This window comes from Schistocerca nitens, chromosome 1 (genome assembly GCF_023898315.1).
Source record: "Schistocerca nitens isolate TAMUIC-IGC-003100 chromosome 1, iqSchNite1.1, whole genome shotgun sequence".
Taxonomy (NCBI): domain Eukaryota; kingdom Metazoa; phylum Arthropoda; class Insecta; order Orthoptera; family Acrididae; genus Schistocerca; species Schistocerca nitens.
In genome coordinates, this window is record NC_064614.1 from 1,051,541,375 (window position 1) to 1,051,555,215 (window position 13,841).

Consider the following 13,841-nt stretch of genomic DNA (forward strand, 5'->3'; position numbering starts at 1 on the left):
AACCATAAGATACTTTGGTTCTTTCAAGCTAATTGTTAGCCCCCTTTTTCATATTCCTCTTCTAATTTCCCAACCACGTCCTTAGTTTATCCAGGTCTCTTGCTGCTATGAATTAGTCAGCAGCAAAGAGCAGTGTGTACAAGATTTCGTCCTGCACAGGGACTCCCATGCCTTCACATTTGCTCCTGGAGGTTTTAAGTGCCACATACGTAGAAATTATTAAATAACACTGGTGCCATTACACATCTTTGGTGTAGCCCCTTTGCAACAGGAAATCCTGGTGACGCTGTATTTCCTACTTTGACGTAACACACATCGTTTCATAGATCTGTTTGACTAGTTTGACTTAAGTAGTTGACACAACCAGTAATCCACATATGTATCCACGGACTGCTTTGTCATACCGTATCATGGGCTGTGAGGAAATCCATGCATACCCAATGAGTTTCTGTTCTTCTGGCAATTGACTTTTCTGTCAGATTTCATGATATGGAAACCCCATCAATACATGTGCGTCCTGATCCAAAACCATTCTGTTCTTCATATATTATACTCTCCATTTCTACTAGCCATTACTCCTAGACCGTCTAAGGTGAGTCTCAGAGTCTCATTACTCTACATTTTTATTAGTTGTAAATATTTATACTACGATTTCGTCATTCACTATTCTAAAAGCATTATGTTTTGCTCCTGTAGATGATAAGTACAAAGATTTTATATTGTCTTTTAGTAACGAAATTAATTTTCGGATATATTTATGCTTGATGCTTGACCCAAGTAACTCAGACTCGTTTTACAGTCTTCTTATTTATTTACTTCAATTATAGTTCATTGAAGATCCCACATTATTGAGTGATATCTGGTAGATACAAACCATATTAGCTGTTGGTCTTAGAACATGATTTCGAGAAAATTGACAGATGAAGAAGTTCTTCCAATATTGGAAGAATCTGATGATCTTATCGATTTCAGTGATGAAGATTCGGACATCATATGAAATTATAAACATAAAGACAGGGAAGGAAAAACGGTAAGTGTTGTCAGGAAGTAAGTGATACATATAATGTAGCAGATATTTTGAACCTAGAAGATGATACCAACAATATTAAGATACTGAAAATGTGTTACTTAGATGTAATGGATTTGAATGGAATTAAATTCCACAGAAGGAAACAAAGGAAAGGAAACATAATATAATAAAATCTCAAGTTGATACAGTCAAGCTTTCCTTTCAAAACTGTTATAACACCAAAAGAATCATCTGAACTATATATTTCTTCACATGTTAGAGAGAATATAATGGGTTAAAGGAGATATGAGGAAAAGGAATTTGAGAAGAATTGTGTAAAATATGGTAGTGTAGAAATAAAAGTTCTGATGGGTCTTTTGATAACAGATAGTCATTGAAAAAGCAATTTCTCCAACGTAAGAGTGCAAAAATGCTCAGATAAATTCAGGAATACCGCAATACTGTCGCTGAGGAATGAAATAAATAGAAAGTGTTGGGACGCTAAGACGAAATGGCTGCAGGAAAAATGAGAAAAATCGAAAAACAAATGATTGCTGGAAGGACAGACTTAGCATATAGACAAATCGAAACAACATCCGGTGAAATTAGAATCAAGGGCGGCAACATCAAGAGTGAAACAGGAATTCTCCTCTGCATTTAACAAATGCAGTGGAGAGAGCAAATACATGCAAAGAATACAATGAAGGCTTCTATGAGGGGAGAGATATGTCTGATGTGATAGAAGAAGGGAAAGGAGTCGATTTATAAGAGATAAGTGATCAAATATTAGAATCAGTATTTAAAAGAGCTTTGGAAAACTGTAGATCAAATAAAGCGGAAGGGATCAACAATATTACATCAGAATTTCTAAAATCATTGGAGGAAGTGGCAACAAAACACTATTCAAGTCGGTGTGCAGAATGAATGAGTCTGGCGACATACTATCTCCTTTCGGAAAAAATCATCCACACAGCTCCGAAGACTGCAAGAGTGTACAAGTTCGAGAATAAATAGTATCACTCGAAATACATAAGTTATGTCACAGTCACGAAGAAGTTTCCAGCTATTCAAAAAATGCTTGATTTATTATAATTCCAGTCTTGAATTACAATACTTATTTGCAGTCAAGTAATTAATTTCGGTCAATGATGAACATCTTCAGACCTGGAAGAATACAAGCTCATGGATGTAGCCTAATTTACAGATGCACTACAAACATCGCATTGTCTTCAAGTGCATGATAATCAGGTATGGATATGTTATATAGTTGTTTATAGTGTTTCCCACTCTACACTCATATAGTTAGGAATGCATCTCTAAATTAGGCTCTTTCTATGTGCTTATATTTTTCTAGGTCTAAAAACGATAATTACAAGTCGAAGTTAGTTACCTGATTAGAAATAAAGATTGTGATTCAACATTGGAATTACAATAAAGCAAACTAAGTACAGAGTTGCACATCATGTGACCAATATGATGCATATATCATAATAAATAAGATAAGGTATCTGAAATAAAAAGGTAGCCATGTTATGACATTGGATCGTAAATTAGTTGTAAATAAATAATGGATAAGAGCACAAGTGAGCTACTGCGACAGGATTAAGTGTGGAGTAGCCATGTTATGGTAGTGGGTCATAAATTAAAGCCATGAAAATAATTGTGTCATAAACTTCGCTTAAACAAATGCTGTATAACACCATAAGTGAGTAGTTTGCTTATGCAAAACACCAACCAATTGTCCAGTTTGTGTGAATTAGAACATATCCAGCCTCTGGACTGTCAACTGCACTTTGTAGCTGAAGGAGATCACTTGCACTTTCCATAGCAGAATACTGCACGAACCTATTGAATTCATACGATACTGAACTGAAAGCACATTACCACATATTCTTTTCACTGGCAGGAGGGTTGTGTAAATATTTTATAATCCGTAACAGACAATCTCTAAAAAAATTGTGTTACACGATAATACTAGCTTAGACAATAGTAAAAATATGATTTCATGACAGAAACAGTTAATAGTCCGCAGCCTTCTAACTACTGAACTCACAGAAATGTTAAATCCAGAATTAGACTAATGTCGGCTTTCGCGAAGTCCATTCATTCAGTGGTACATGTATGAATCGAACAAGATGAAAGCTTAGTGTTTGGTTTAATAAAAAGTACTGTGTCTCACACTTAGCAGTCATATACTATACACCTATCTACTGACACATTTGCAAAAAGGAGAGGGGTGTATAAATATGACATCTAGTTCAGAAATCAAGTGTAGCCTTTTCCGCCGTTTTCGTCAGTTTCGAGTATGGCAATCTGGAATGTTTGGGTAAATATGCGGAGCCTTCTGACTCGGATTAGGATGTACCTTACCTTGCGCCCTCGGCGCGCAGCCCTGCGCTGCTGCAGGAATAGGTCTTCGTCGTCGAGTTCTGTTTCAGAGCTGAAGCCGCTGCCCTCGTCGTCTGGCAGCCACGGTTTCTGCGCATCGCGTTCTGCAACGGCACAAAAATCATACTACAGATTGCTTTTGCAACACATGGAGCTACAGATCACGGGATTCCTAAGTAAGTCAGAAAAGAAAGTTTTGTTGCGTTTTGGCTGGGTGGCGCCGAGGAGTAGATTCATCCGCATGACTGGGGAGGGTTTTTTTCATCTACACATGGTGTCTCTCCTCTTCCTTACCTTGTGTGAGGATTATGTGCGAAGGGTATACGTTGACTATAATGGATTTGTATGTATACTGTGGTGTTGTATTGTTTGATGATGAGAGAAGGATGCGGGGAAAATTGTTGTCGACACATTGCCTTCTCATCTCGACTATCACTAAGAGTCCACTGACCTTAATACCACATATTACGGATGGACCACCATTATAGTGTCACAAGCCCTCACTCTGTGAAGCACTGTGGGGGACTTTGGAACGTAATCCAGGCTATTAGCGCAATAGTCTGATCATCAGAAATGTCACGTAACCACCTCTCCTCTCTTTGCCAGTTAAATATGGCAGTGGAACATCTACCACCAATGACATTGGATTCTTCTACCTCCTTGTAGAGTGCCAACGAACTTGTGTGCACTCTTTCCGCTGTCAATCACAGTGCGACACTCGTCTGTACCTGAATCAGTTATTCGCTTGTATACTGTTAATCCAAATTGAGTCGAATGCTTAGAATTGTTTTGCTGTTGATAGTCTTTGCGCTTTGAATGGACTCAGACATCCCATCACGACCCATGAGCCTTGCTGCGGAGGCACGTCACATGTAGATCAACGAGATTGAAAGCCGTACAGTAGGAACAAAAACGTTGGGGAGGTATCTGTGGAGAGTCAATATTAAGAAGTGGTACCTGAAGAAAGTAAGCAGCCATTAGTACACTTAGAGAGCATTTGTCTGGATAACTGACTAGTGTGATCTTGTGATATTAGCTGTGGAATCTGCTATGAAAGCAAAGTGAAACAATAGCCGTTATTTTACCAAGGACAAGCAGCTCTACTGTATACCAAAATGTCAACGGCATCCTTTTAGTGATAATATCCCGCAGATGAATTACTTCTCTATGCGGACTCAGGGCGAGTAGTGATCAGGTGGATGTCGCCATAGAGAAAAAGGTAAACTGATGTATTACGTGGTGGAATCTGGAATGCTCTGTAATGGCACTGGCAAGAAAAACATTTTTAAGAAGGCATTTGTTTGCAGTATAAACACAGAGGAGTGAAAGGTGGACGATAAACCAACAAGGTACCGAAATTTTTTGTCTCTGGTGCCGCCGGAGAACGCTCAAGATTACATAGCTGGTCAGCGTAAGTGATGAGGCACCGGTACTGAGTCTATTTAGGAAAAAAGAACTTGACTATAAGAAGAAATCGCTTGATACAACACATACTGAGGTATGAAGCAATCTTCAGTTTTTTTTTTTTTTTTATGGAAGGAAATGTTGCGGTAAGAGTTGCACTGAGAGACCAATATTCGATTACAGTATGCAGTTTTCAATGGGCGCAGGGTGGAGTAGTAATGAAGGTACGAAAGACTTGTGCCTTATAGATTAGCATGGAGAACAGCATCAAACCAGCCTTCGGACAGAAAGGGCATAAGAGCAAGACTGGCACAGAAAAAAAAGCGCTTTCCTCGCTATGAAAAGTCCAGTTGTATGGAACATAGGCTTTAATTTCGGGATACATTTTTTGGGGAAGGCTACATGTATGTAAGTTAATCATTGTATGTAAGTTAATCATCGACTGGAAGAAAAACGGAAAGCTGCGCGGTATTAGCCGAGCGGACTAAGGCTCTACAGCCATGGACTGTGCGGCTGATCCCGGCGGAGGTTCTAGTCCTCCCTCAGGCATGGGTGTGTGTGTTTGTCCTTAGGTTAATTTAGGTTAAGTAGTGTGTAAGCTTAGGGGCTAATGGCCTTAGCAGTTAAGTCCCATAAGATTTCACACACATTTGAACATTTTTTTTTTTTGAAAAACGGAAAAGAAGAGCATTGAAGTGTTTGACATGCAGTGTTATAGAAGGATGTTAAATTTTAATTGACTGGTAAGATATGAGTTGTTTCTCCACTTAAACGGCGAGGTGAGGAATATGTGGAAAAAACTGACAACAAGGAGGGAGAAGATGTCAGAAAATGTTCCGTAACAACGGGGAATAACTAAATTTCTCGGTTTGAGAAGAAAGAGATTGCACTCTGATTCTAAACACTACTCTGTGATGAGTAAGCTGGAAAGAGGAAGTAGTCGTGATGGAGTGGTGTCGTACATCATATGAGCCAGAAGACCGATGAAAACATCCGTCCCACACCGCCCCAGCCTTGCCCACGCACGTCACCCAACTTCTCCCACAAAGAAAAACATAAGAAGTATTTACTTTATACGTGTTGGGAACTGAATGAAGGACATCCCATTAAAAAGCAAGCAGTGTGCTCCCTCAGCTTTTTCAAATCCGAGCTTTTTCTGCTGGCTAATGATGTGTAGCCGATAGACTTAATACCCAATCTCACTTCCTTCCCTCTGTATTCCTGGTGTGTTTTATTTCGTCTCTTAAATTGTGTTCAGAGATCGTCTAACACAGGTTACTTGTTAGCGGACGTTATCAAATGCTGCCAAAGAGACTAGTATAGTAATTTCACAGGATGTCACAGTGATTGTTGAAGCGTGAGAACAAACACATCTATACAGCTATTCTATCTATCCCACACAGAACGTATTTCATGTACACTTAACAGAATCGTCCATGTATGATGATATTACTCCATGACGCTAAAGCTTCTTCTATTTATTGTACATCCAAGCCAACACACTGCCACCTTTACTATAACCTCAGGTTAAACACGGTGCAGAGTAATTCTGGTAGATAAATGACGCCTCCTTAGCATACTATGAACGGGCGCCATTGTTAGCATGTAAGGCTCTTGTTCGACTCTGCAGCCAGAAGATGAAATGCATGGGCGACCTGGTCTAATAACGTAGGCGACAACTACTACATTTTAAGCAGTTTTTCTACGTTTAATAGTAGAAATAATAATAATGATGATAAGAATAATCTCATTACTCGTTCCCAGCCCGCAGCATAGCTCCATAAGAAGGACGGCCCATCGTCATAGTAGCACGCGCTGTGCATTGTCCGGGTGCGAGTTAATAACGAGGTCGTGGTTGACAGGCAAACAAAGAGGCGCGGTGTGCCGCCGCGACCTGCGGCCGGCAGCCTGGCAGGGCTGCCAACTTGGCAGAGCGCCAGGCTCATGACGTATCCGCCCCCTCTAAATGACGAACGGGGCCGGCAAAATTTGCTTGAACCAGCTTGGTCAGTCTAGCTAGTTGTTTGCATCCTCCGCAGTGTGCAGGTTCTTATTATAAATCGAAAGTGAGTTTGAACGGAAAGAAGAAAGGTATTGTTCATTCTTTCTGTGGTAGTTTGTGTGTGTTTTTGACGGTGGGTGAAAGATTTGCAGGAGTGATTAAAGTGGAAACTCTGGTGGACACCTCGAGTGCTAGGATCGGTATAATGTGTCAGGAGACACACTCTAATCACGTGATAAGGAAAGCATGTAATAGGAACTCAGACGATACTTGCCACAAATGAAATTCGCTGACATAGGCCTAAGCAACTTAGGAACGTATAGAATGTTATGGACTGGTGCTTGGGAACGAAAGTCTCGGAATCGGCGAAGCTGGACAACTATTTGCGTTTTACTGACGAGAGCACCTGTGGAAAGTGAATGAAGAACAGTGAAGCCACCAATTCGAGACAAAGTGTTGGATCATGCCTCATTAGGGAACGTTAAGGATGGAGGCGGCGGTATATCTCCAGACAGAGTACAATTTTGGTACATGCACAGATGTTTCGGTGTGCATCAGCACTCACTGTTGAACATGGGGCACGCAAGCTGACGACACCCATATCTTGCCATGTTGTCCAAACATTATCTTGTAGGAACATGATAGTGGGCTGCCGTTGATAACTCGGCCACCTGATTTGAGGCCGATGCAACACATCTGGCATGCTCCACAAAACCCCGGGACGTAATTTGCGGATACTGCGTGACCTATGTGTAAACATGTGTGCCGGCCGAAGTGGCCGTGCGGTTAAAGGCGCTGCAGTCTGGAACCGCAAGACCGCTACGGTCGCAGGTTCGAATCCAGCCTCGGGCATGGATGTTTGTGATGTCCTTAGGTTAGTTCGGTTTAACTAGTTCTAAGTTCTAGGGGACTGATGACCTCAGCAGTTGAGTCCCATAGTGCTCAGAGCCATTTGAACCATTTTGTAAACATGTGGTGCCACATAGCTCCGGGAACCGCAGGAGGAATTACCTAATCAATGCCAAGCAGAATAACTGCTGTATAGCATTCCAAACGCGGAGGAAAACGTATGAAAGATGTGGTCATAAATCTTTCGCTCTTCTGTGTTTGCAAATTACTGACAGATAACTCAAAGCCTCAACGAAGCAGTTGTGTACTAGTTGTTCACTAAAGTTGACAGACTGACAGATAATTGGTGCCTAGTCCAAACAATGACAGATGAATCTAAACATAAATAAACGACATGGAAGATAAATAATATGTATCGAGGGAAACAGACGAAATGCTCCGAAATCGTTTGACTGTGTGATCTACATCTGAACTCATTCGCAGGCCTCAGTTATCTACGCTCGTATACTGTCTGTCGAAAACGTTCTGAGATTGCTTTTATTCCTGGCTTAGAAGCGAAATCAGCGCAGCAACTACGGCGGCAACAGGTTTGCCCGGCACGCGTTGACTCCTGAACAAAAAAAAAAAAACAAAAAAAAAGCGAAGCTTAGGCGCTTGCTGCGATGTGATGGAGAATTCTTTTGTGGCAATCATCGTGACCGGTGATAAGTTTTGGCGCTGTCAGTGTGAACCTACCACAAATCGACAAAGTGCGGAAATTTCTTTAATGGAAAACGTTTTCACCACGTAAGACACATTCATACTTATCTGACGTGCAAGTTGAAAAACATCCCAAAGAAACTCTTTCCTGACAGTTTCAAATGGTTGTATGAACGTTCTGTGCGTTGCAATCAAGTGGTGGGAAGCTACGTAAAACATCTACCGCATTAAAACAACCATCTCAACATTTCTCTAATTTCATTAATCGTGTGTTCAAGCTTTTCGGATTGACGGTGTATTTGAGGAGTTATTTAAAGGGACACGATGACATGAAAGTAACTGTGTCGAAATCAGATGTGCAGGCTCACATTTGTTGGACGAATCCTCACAAGGTCAATTCACGCAAGAGAGATATTGATTGCAAAACTTCTGTTCGACCAGTTTTAACGTTTTGAGGATGGGGCTGTGAGTCTTTCGATTAACGTACGAGGTAGAGGAGATTCAAATCAGGGCTACACATTGGTCCCAGATTTGCTTAACCAAAACATGAGTGTCACGCATTGCAGTGGGATACAGTCGTCGTGGGGCCGAGAGCCTGTTCCTAGGATGCCACGTACATTGAATGAGAGATGAAGTAATTACCACATACACGAATTTGTTGTTAGCATGAAACGAATAAATGGTGGATCAATATACAGATGTATACGAAAAAAATGGGAATAGTTGGGAACACTAAGATCCAAAATTGAACCTATAAACAGTTAGATGCCTCTGGCCCCTGTATGTTCACAGTATTTCCCCATGTTTATTAATAACTCTTCACGTGTAATAGCTAGCGGTTTCCTTGTCCACTTCGCTAAAAAGTATGTAGCGCTATATAGATTTCCATTCGCCTTCCAGCGTTTATACCTTTCTGAATGTTACCCCTTAGCATATTTGCTCGATGTTAAGCAATACCATTACAGTTACATTCCCGTGGCGGCCATATTTTTCAAGAGTCCTGTGTGCAACTCCCGTTATCTTGTTAGTGAGTTTTTTTACAAACGTTGACATTCTTCTGTACACCTAGTATACCAAGAAGTATTAAAACTATGGAGGTGAATAAAACAATGCATAAGAAAATATAAAATCTAATTTCTAAATTATATTAAAACAAATCCAAAATATAGAAAGGGTGAATTTACAGAATAATTGCGTTAAGAATTTGCAGCTACATCCAACCCACTGCAACGAGTGCACTGCAGCATAACAGCACGTAAGGTGCGTGCGCTGCACACCGCAAAGCTTGGTCAAATATCTGCCATTGTTATTTGTGGTCTCGTGTGACCCAGTTCTTTCCGCCCTTTATATCTGAACTATAGAGATGCAGTTACAGAAATTCGAAATATCTTATTCGCCTTTGTACGCATGTAATATATCGGGTAACTACAACAGTTTATCGTCGAGGTACAGGCCTTTTCTAATTGCCTTCTGGTCTCATGATATACGAAGCATGTGACAGAATTAAAGACCTGTTGAACGGTAAATATAACTGTTTACAGTAACAGGCTAGAGCAATAGCACAAAAGATATTCCCCATGCACCGAATTGAACATTACTTCTGTGTGTGAATTACGGTCCGTTAGCCGATAACTACACGCAGTATGTCATAACACGGCTGAGATTTGCCATGAACAGTGTGCTCGTGAATTTAGAAAAGGCGGTTGAAACAGGCTCAAGAAAGCAACGTGTGGATGAAAATATAATCTCAGGCTTCAGTAATAACTGACCTACAGTCTCGATTGCTTTTTAAACTGAGACTTGACATTTGAAATGACTGTGCAAATTTAATAGCAGCAGTTGTCTTACTTCACGATAAGACCACGAAAATGACCTACACGGCCCACAAATTTAGAATTTCGAGTGGGTCTCTTTTCAGAGTGTAGTCAATTAAACATGAAAATTGTTGTCAACCATTTGAAATTACTGTCAACATTTGTTGATGTACTATTAAAAAGCAGATGATTTACACTAACTATCCCTCAGCCTATGTATAGTATAGAATGGTATTCAGGCGAAAATACAAGGCGGATAAAAATCGCAACAGCAACAAGGAGATGAGCGACATAAACGAAAGTTGGTAGTCTTGTTTATACCAATGAAAGATGTCGTCTATTCGGACTTCACGCTAGTCGCCTTAGACTGGCGCTGGTACCGCCACTAGGAGGATGCAGATCAGGTTTGCTCTAAACAAACGCTGTAACGGTCGTGAGCATTAGTTGCTTTTGAGATTGGAAGCGGTGAGTTGATGTTAGTCAAGAATGTCCTTAAGGCGAAAAAGACTCTGTGGTGTCACCGCCAGACACCACACTTGCTAGGTGGTAGCTTTAAATCGGCCGCGGTCCATTAGTACAGGTCGGACCCGCGTGTCGCCACTGTCAGTGATCGCAGACCGAGCGCCACCACACGGCAGGTATCGAGAGACGGACTAGCACTCGCCCCAGTTGTACGGACGACTTAGCTAGCGATGCACACTGACGAAGCCTCGCTCATTTGCAGAGCAGATAGTTAGAATAGCCTTCAGCTAAGTCAATGGCTACGACCTAGCAAGGCGCCATTAGCATTACATAGCCTGTATCTAAAGAGTCTCACTTGTATCGTCAAGAGCGATGTACCACAAGGATGGATTAAAGTTAAGTATTCCAGGAGCTACGTACTTTTCTTTATAGCATTCATTACGTATCCTGTTTCAGACCTATCTACTAGCCTGCGTGAGTTAACGCGTGCCTTTCGGCTACTTCCGAGTGGCGTGGCTGTCTTGTTACGCCACAACAGACTCCATTGCCAACACCTTACTAACGTACGACGTTACGAGGAGGTGGACTTACCTTCAACGATATTGCAGAACGACTTGACAAGGAAGTAACTATCGTTGCTGGCAGCGGTAGTCAGAAGAAGGTATGGTCGCAGGAAGATCGAACTCCGGACGGGCAGTTGACGCTACCTAGAGGTAAGAGGTCCTGTTCGGCGCATAACTCTGGCGAAAGTACTGTATCTGGAGCAGCAGTTTGAGCAGCAGTTGGTACCATAGTGACACAACGAACTGCAAATCGGTTACTTTAAGGACTGCTCCGAGGCAGACGCCCTGTATCGTGCATTCCGCTGACGCCAAAACGTGGTGTCAAGAGAGAGCTCATTGGAGGGACGGATGAAGGTATGTTGTGTTTCCTGACGAAAGCTAGTTCTGCCTTGGTACCAGTGATAGTCATGTCTTGGTTAGAAGGACGCCAGTTGAGGGCTGTAACCAATCTGTCTGTGCGTTAGACACACGGACCTAAATCTGGCGTTATAATATGGGCGAGCGGTTTTGTATAACAGCAGGAGCTCTCTCGTGGTTATCCAACGCACACTCACCGGAAATTTGTACGTCAGTCTGGTGATTTGGCCTGTTGTAATGGCATTCATGAACAGCATTCCAGGGGGTATTTTCCAATAGGATGACGCTCGCCCACATACCGCTGTTGTCACGCAACATGCTCTACAGAGTGTTGACACGTTGCCTTGGCCTGCTCGATCATCCGATCTGTCTCCAGGCGAGCGCATGTGGGATATCATCGGACGATAATGCCAGCGTCATCCACAGACAGCATTAACCGTCACTGTATTGACCGACAAATTGCGACACACATGGAACTCCATCCCGCAAACTGACACCTGGAACCTGTGCAACACAATGCAGGCATGCTTGCTTGCTTGCATCCAGCATTCTGGCTGTTGCAGCTGTTATCTATGTATCAGTATTTCACATCTGCAATAGCTTATCCTGCACTCATATTGACATGCTGCTTTGCAACGTTCATCAGTTAAATATGTTACCTAGGCATGTACTCCGAAAATTTCATTACTCTACATAAATTATATTTTGGTGCTGTGATTTTATTCCATCAGTGTATGTTTGGCCACCTACAAAGTGACGAGAAGACTATAACAGGCAATACAGCTAATTTTAAACACATAGCGGAACATATATTGTGATCGACCATTATGAATTACCTGGAAGAAAACGCTCTATTGACACACAGTCAACATGGATTTAGGAAACATCGTTCTTGTGAAACACCACTAGCTCTTTACTAGCATGAAGAGTTTACTGCAACTGAGAAGGGATTTCAGATTGATTGCGTATTTCTCGGTTTCCGGAAGGCTTTTGATACTGTACTACACAAGCGGCTTGTAATGAAATTTCGTGCTTATGGAATATCGTCTCAGTTCTGGATTCCTGATTTTCTGTCAGAGAGGTCACAGTTCGTAGTAATTGACGGAAAGTCATAGAGTGAAACAGAAGTGATTTGTGGCGTTCCCTAAAGTAGTGTTATAAGCCCTTAGCTGTTGTTTATTTACATAAACGATTTGGGAGATAATCTGTGCAGCCGTGTTAGGTTGTTTGCAGATGATGCTGTCGCTTATCGACTAATAAAGTCATCAGAAGATCAAAACAAATTGCAAAACCAGTTAGAAAATATATCTGTATAGTGCGAATATTGGCAATGAACGTTCAATAACGAAAAGTGTGAGATCATCTACGTGAGTGCTAAAAGGAATCCGTTACACTTCGGTTGCACGATAAATCAGTCAAATCTAAAGGCCGTAAATACCTAGCAATTACAATCACGAACAACTTAAATTAGAAGGAACACGCAGCAAATGTTGTGGGGAAGGCTAACCAAAGACTGCGTTTTATTGGAAGGACACTTAGACCTACTAAGGAGACTGCCTACACTACGCTTGTCTGTCTTCTTTTAGAATACTGCTGCGCTGTATGGGATCTTTACCAGATAGGACTGACAGAGTACTTCGAAAAAGTTCAAAGAAGGGCAACACGTTTTGCATTATCGTGAAATAGGCGAGAGAGTGTCAATGGAATGACACAGTATTTGGGTTGGACATCATTAAAATAAAGACGCTTTTCGTTTCGGCGGAATCTTTTCACGAAATTCCAATTAACAACTTTCTCCTCCGAATGTGAAAATATTTCTTTGGTCTGACCTACATAGGGAGAAACGATCGCCATGATAAATTAAGAGAAATCAGAGCTGATACGGAAAGATATATGTGTCCGTTATTTCCGCGCTATACGAGATTGGAATAATAGAGAATCGTGAAGGTGGGTAGAAAAACCCTCTGCCGGGCACTTAAATATGATTTGCAGAGTATCCATGTAGATGTAGATGTAGGTCACGTGATTATATCTCCTTGACTACTCCTTCTAGACCCCAAAAAGTTTCTGAATAAATCCTGCTACAATGCAAGAGTGTATCATGTGTGTGTGTGTGTGTGTGTGTGTGTGTGTGCGTGTGTGCGTGTGTGTGTACCGTTATCTATATTCAAGAACTGAACGAACAAAGCTGCACAAGTATTCATTTGGATATTTATAAGATTTTAAAGTAGTGAAATATAGCAAACTTAACTTCATAAATGAAAAATTGTTCACTTCGCAAAACATAGTATCCT

The 13,841-nt window shown here is 41.4% G+C and overlaps 1 protein-coding gene across 2 annotated transcripts in view; it reads right to left on the reverse strand.

Moving 5' to 3' along the window:
• LOC126238059 (ecdysone-induced protein 75B-like) overlaps positions 1–13,841 on the reverse strand; it is a 626,856-nt gene that overhangs the window by 93,701 nt on the left and 519,314 nt on the right. For both annotated transcript variants that reach the window (XM_049947766.1, XM_049947765.1), the window contains exon 6: positions 3,380–3,501. In XM_049947766.1, coding sequence (XP_049803723.1) covers positions 3,380–3,501 — 122 coding nt within the window. The remainder of the gene's footprint in view (positions 1–3,379; positions 3,502–13,841) is intronic.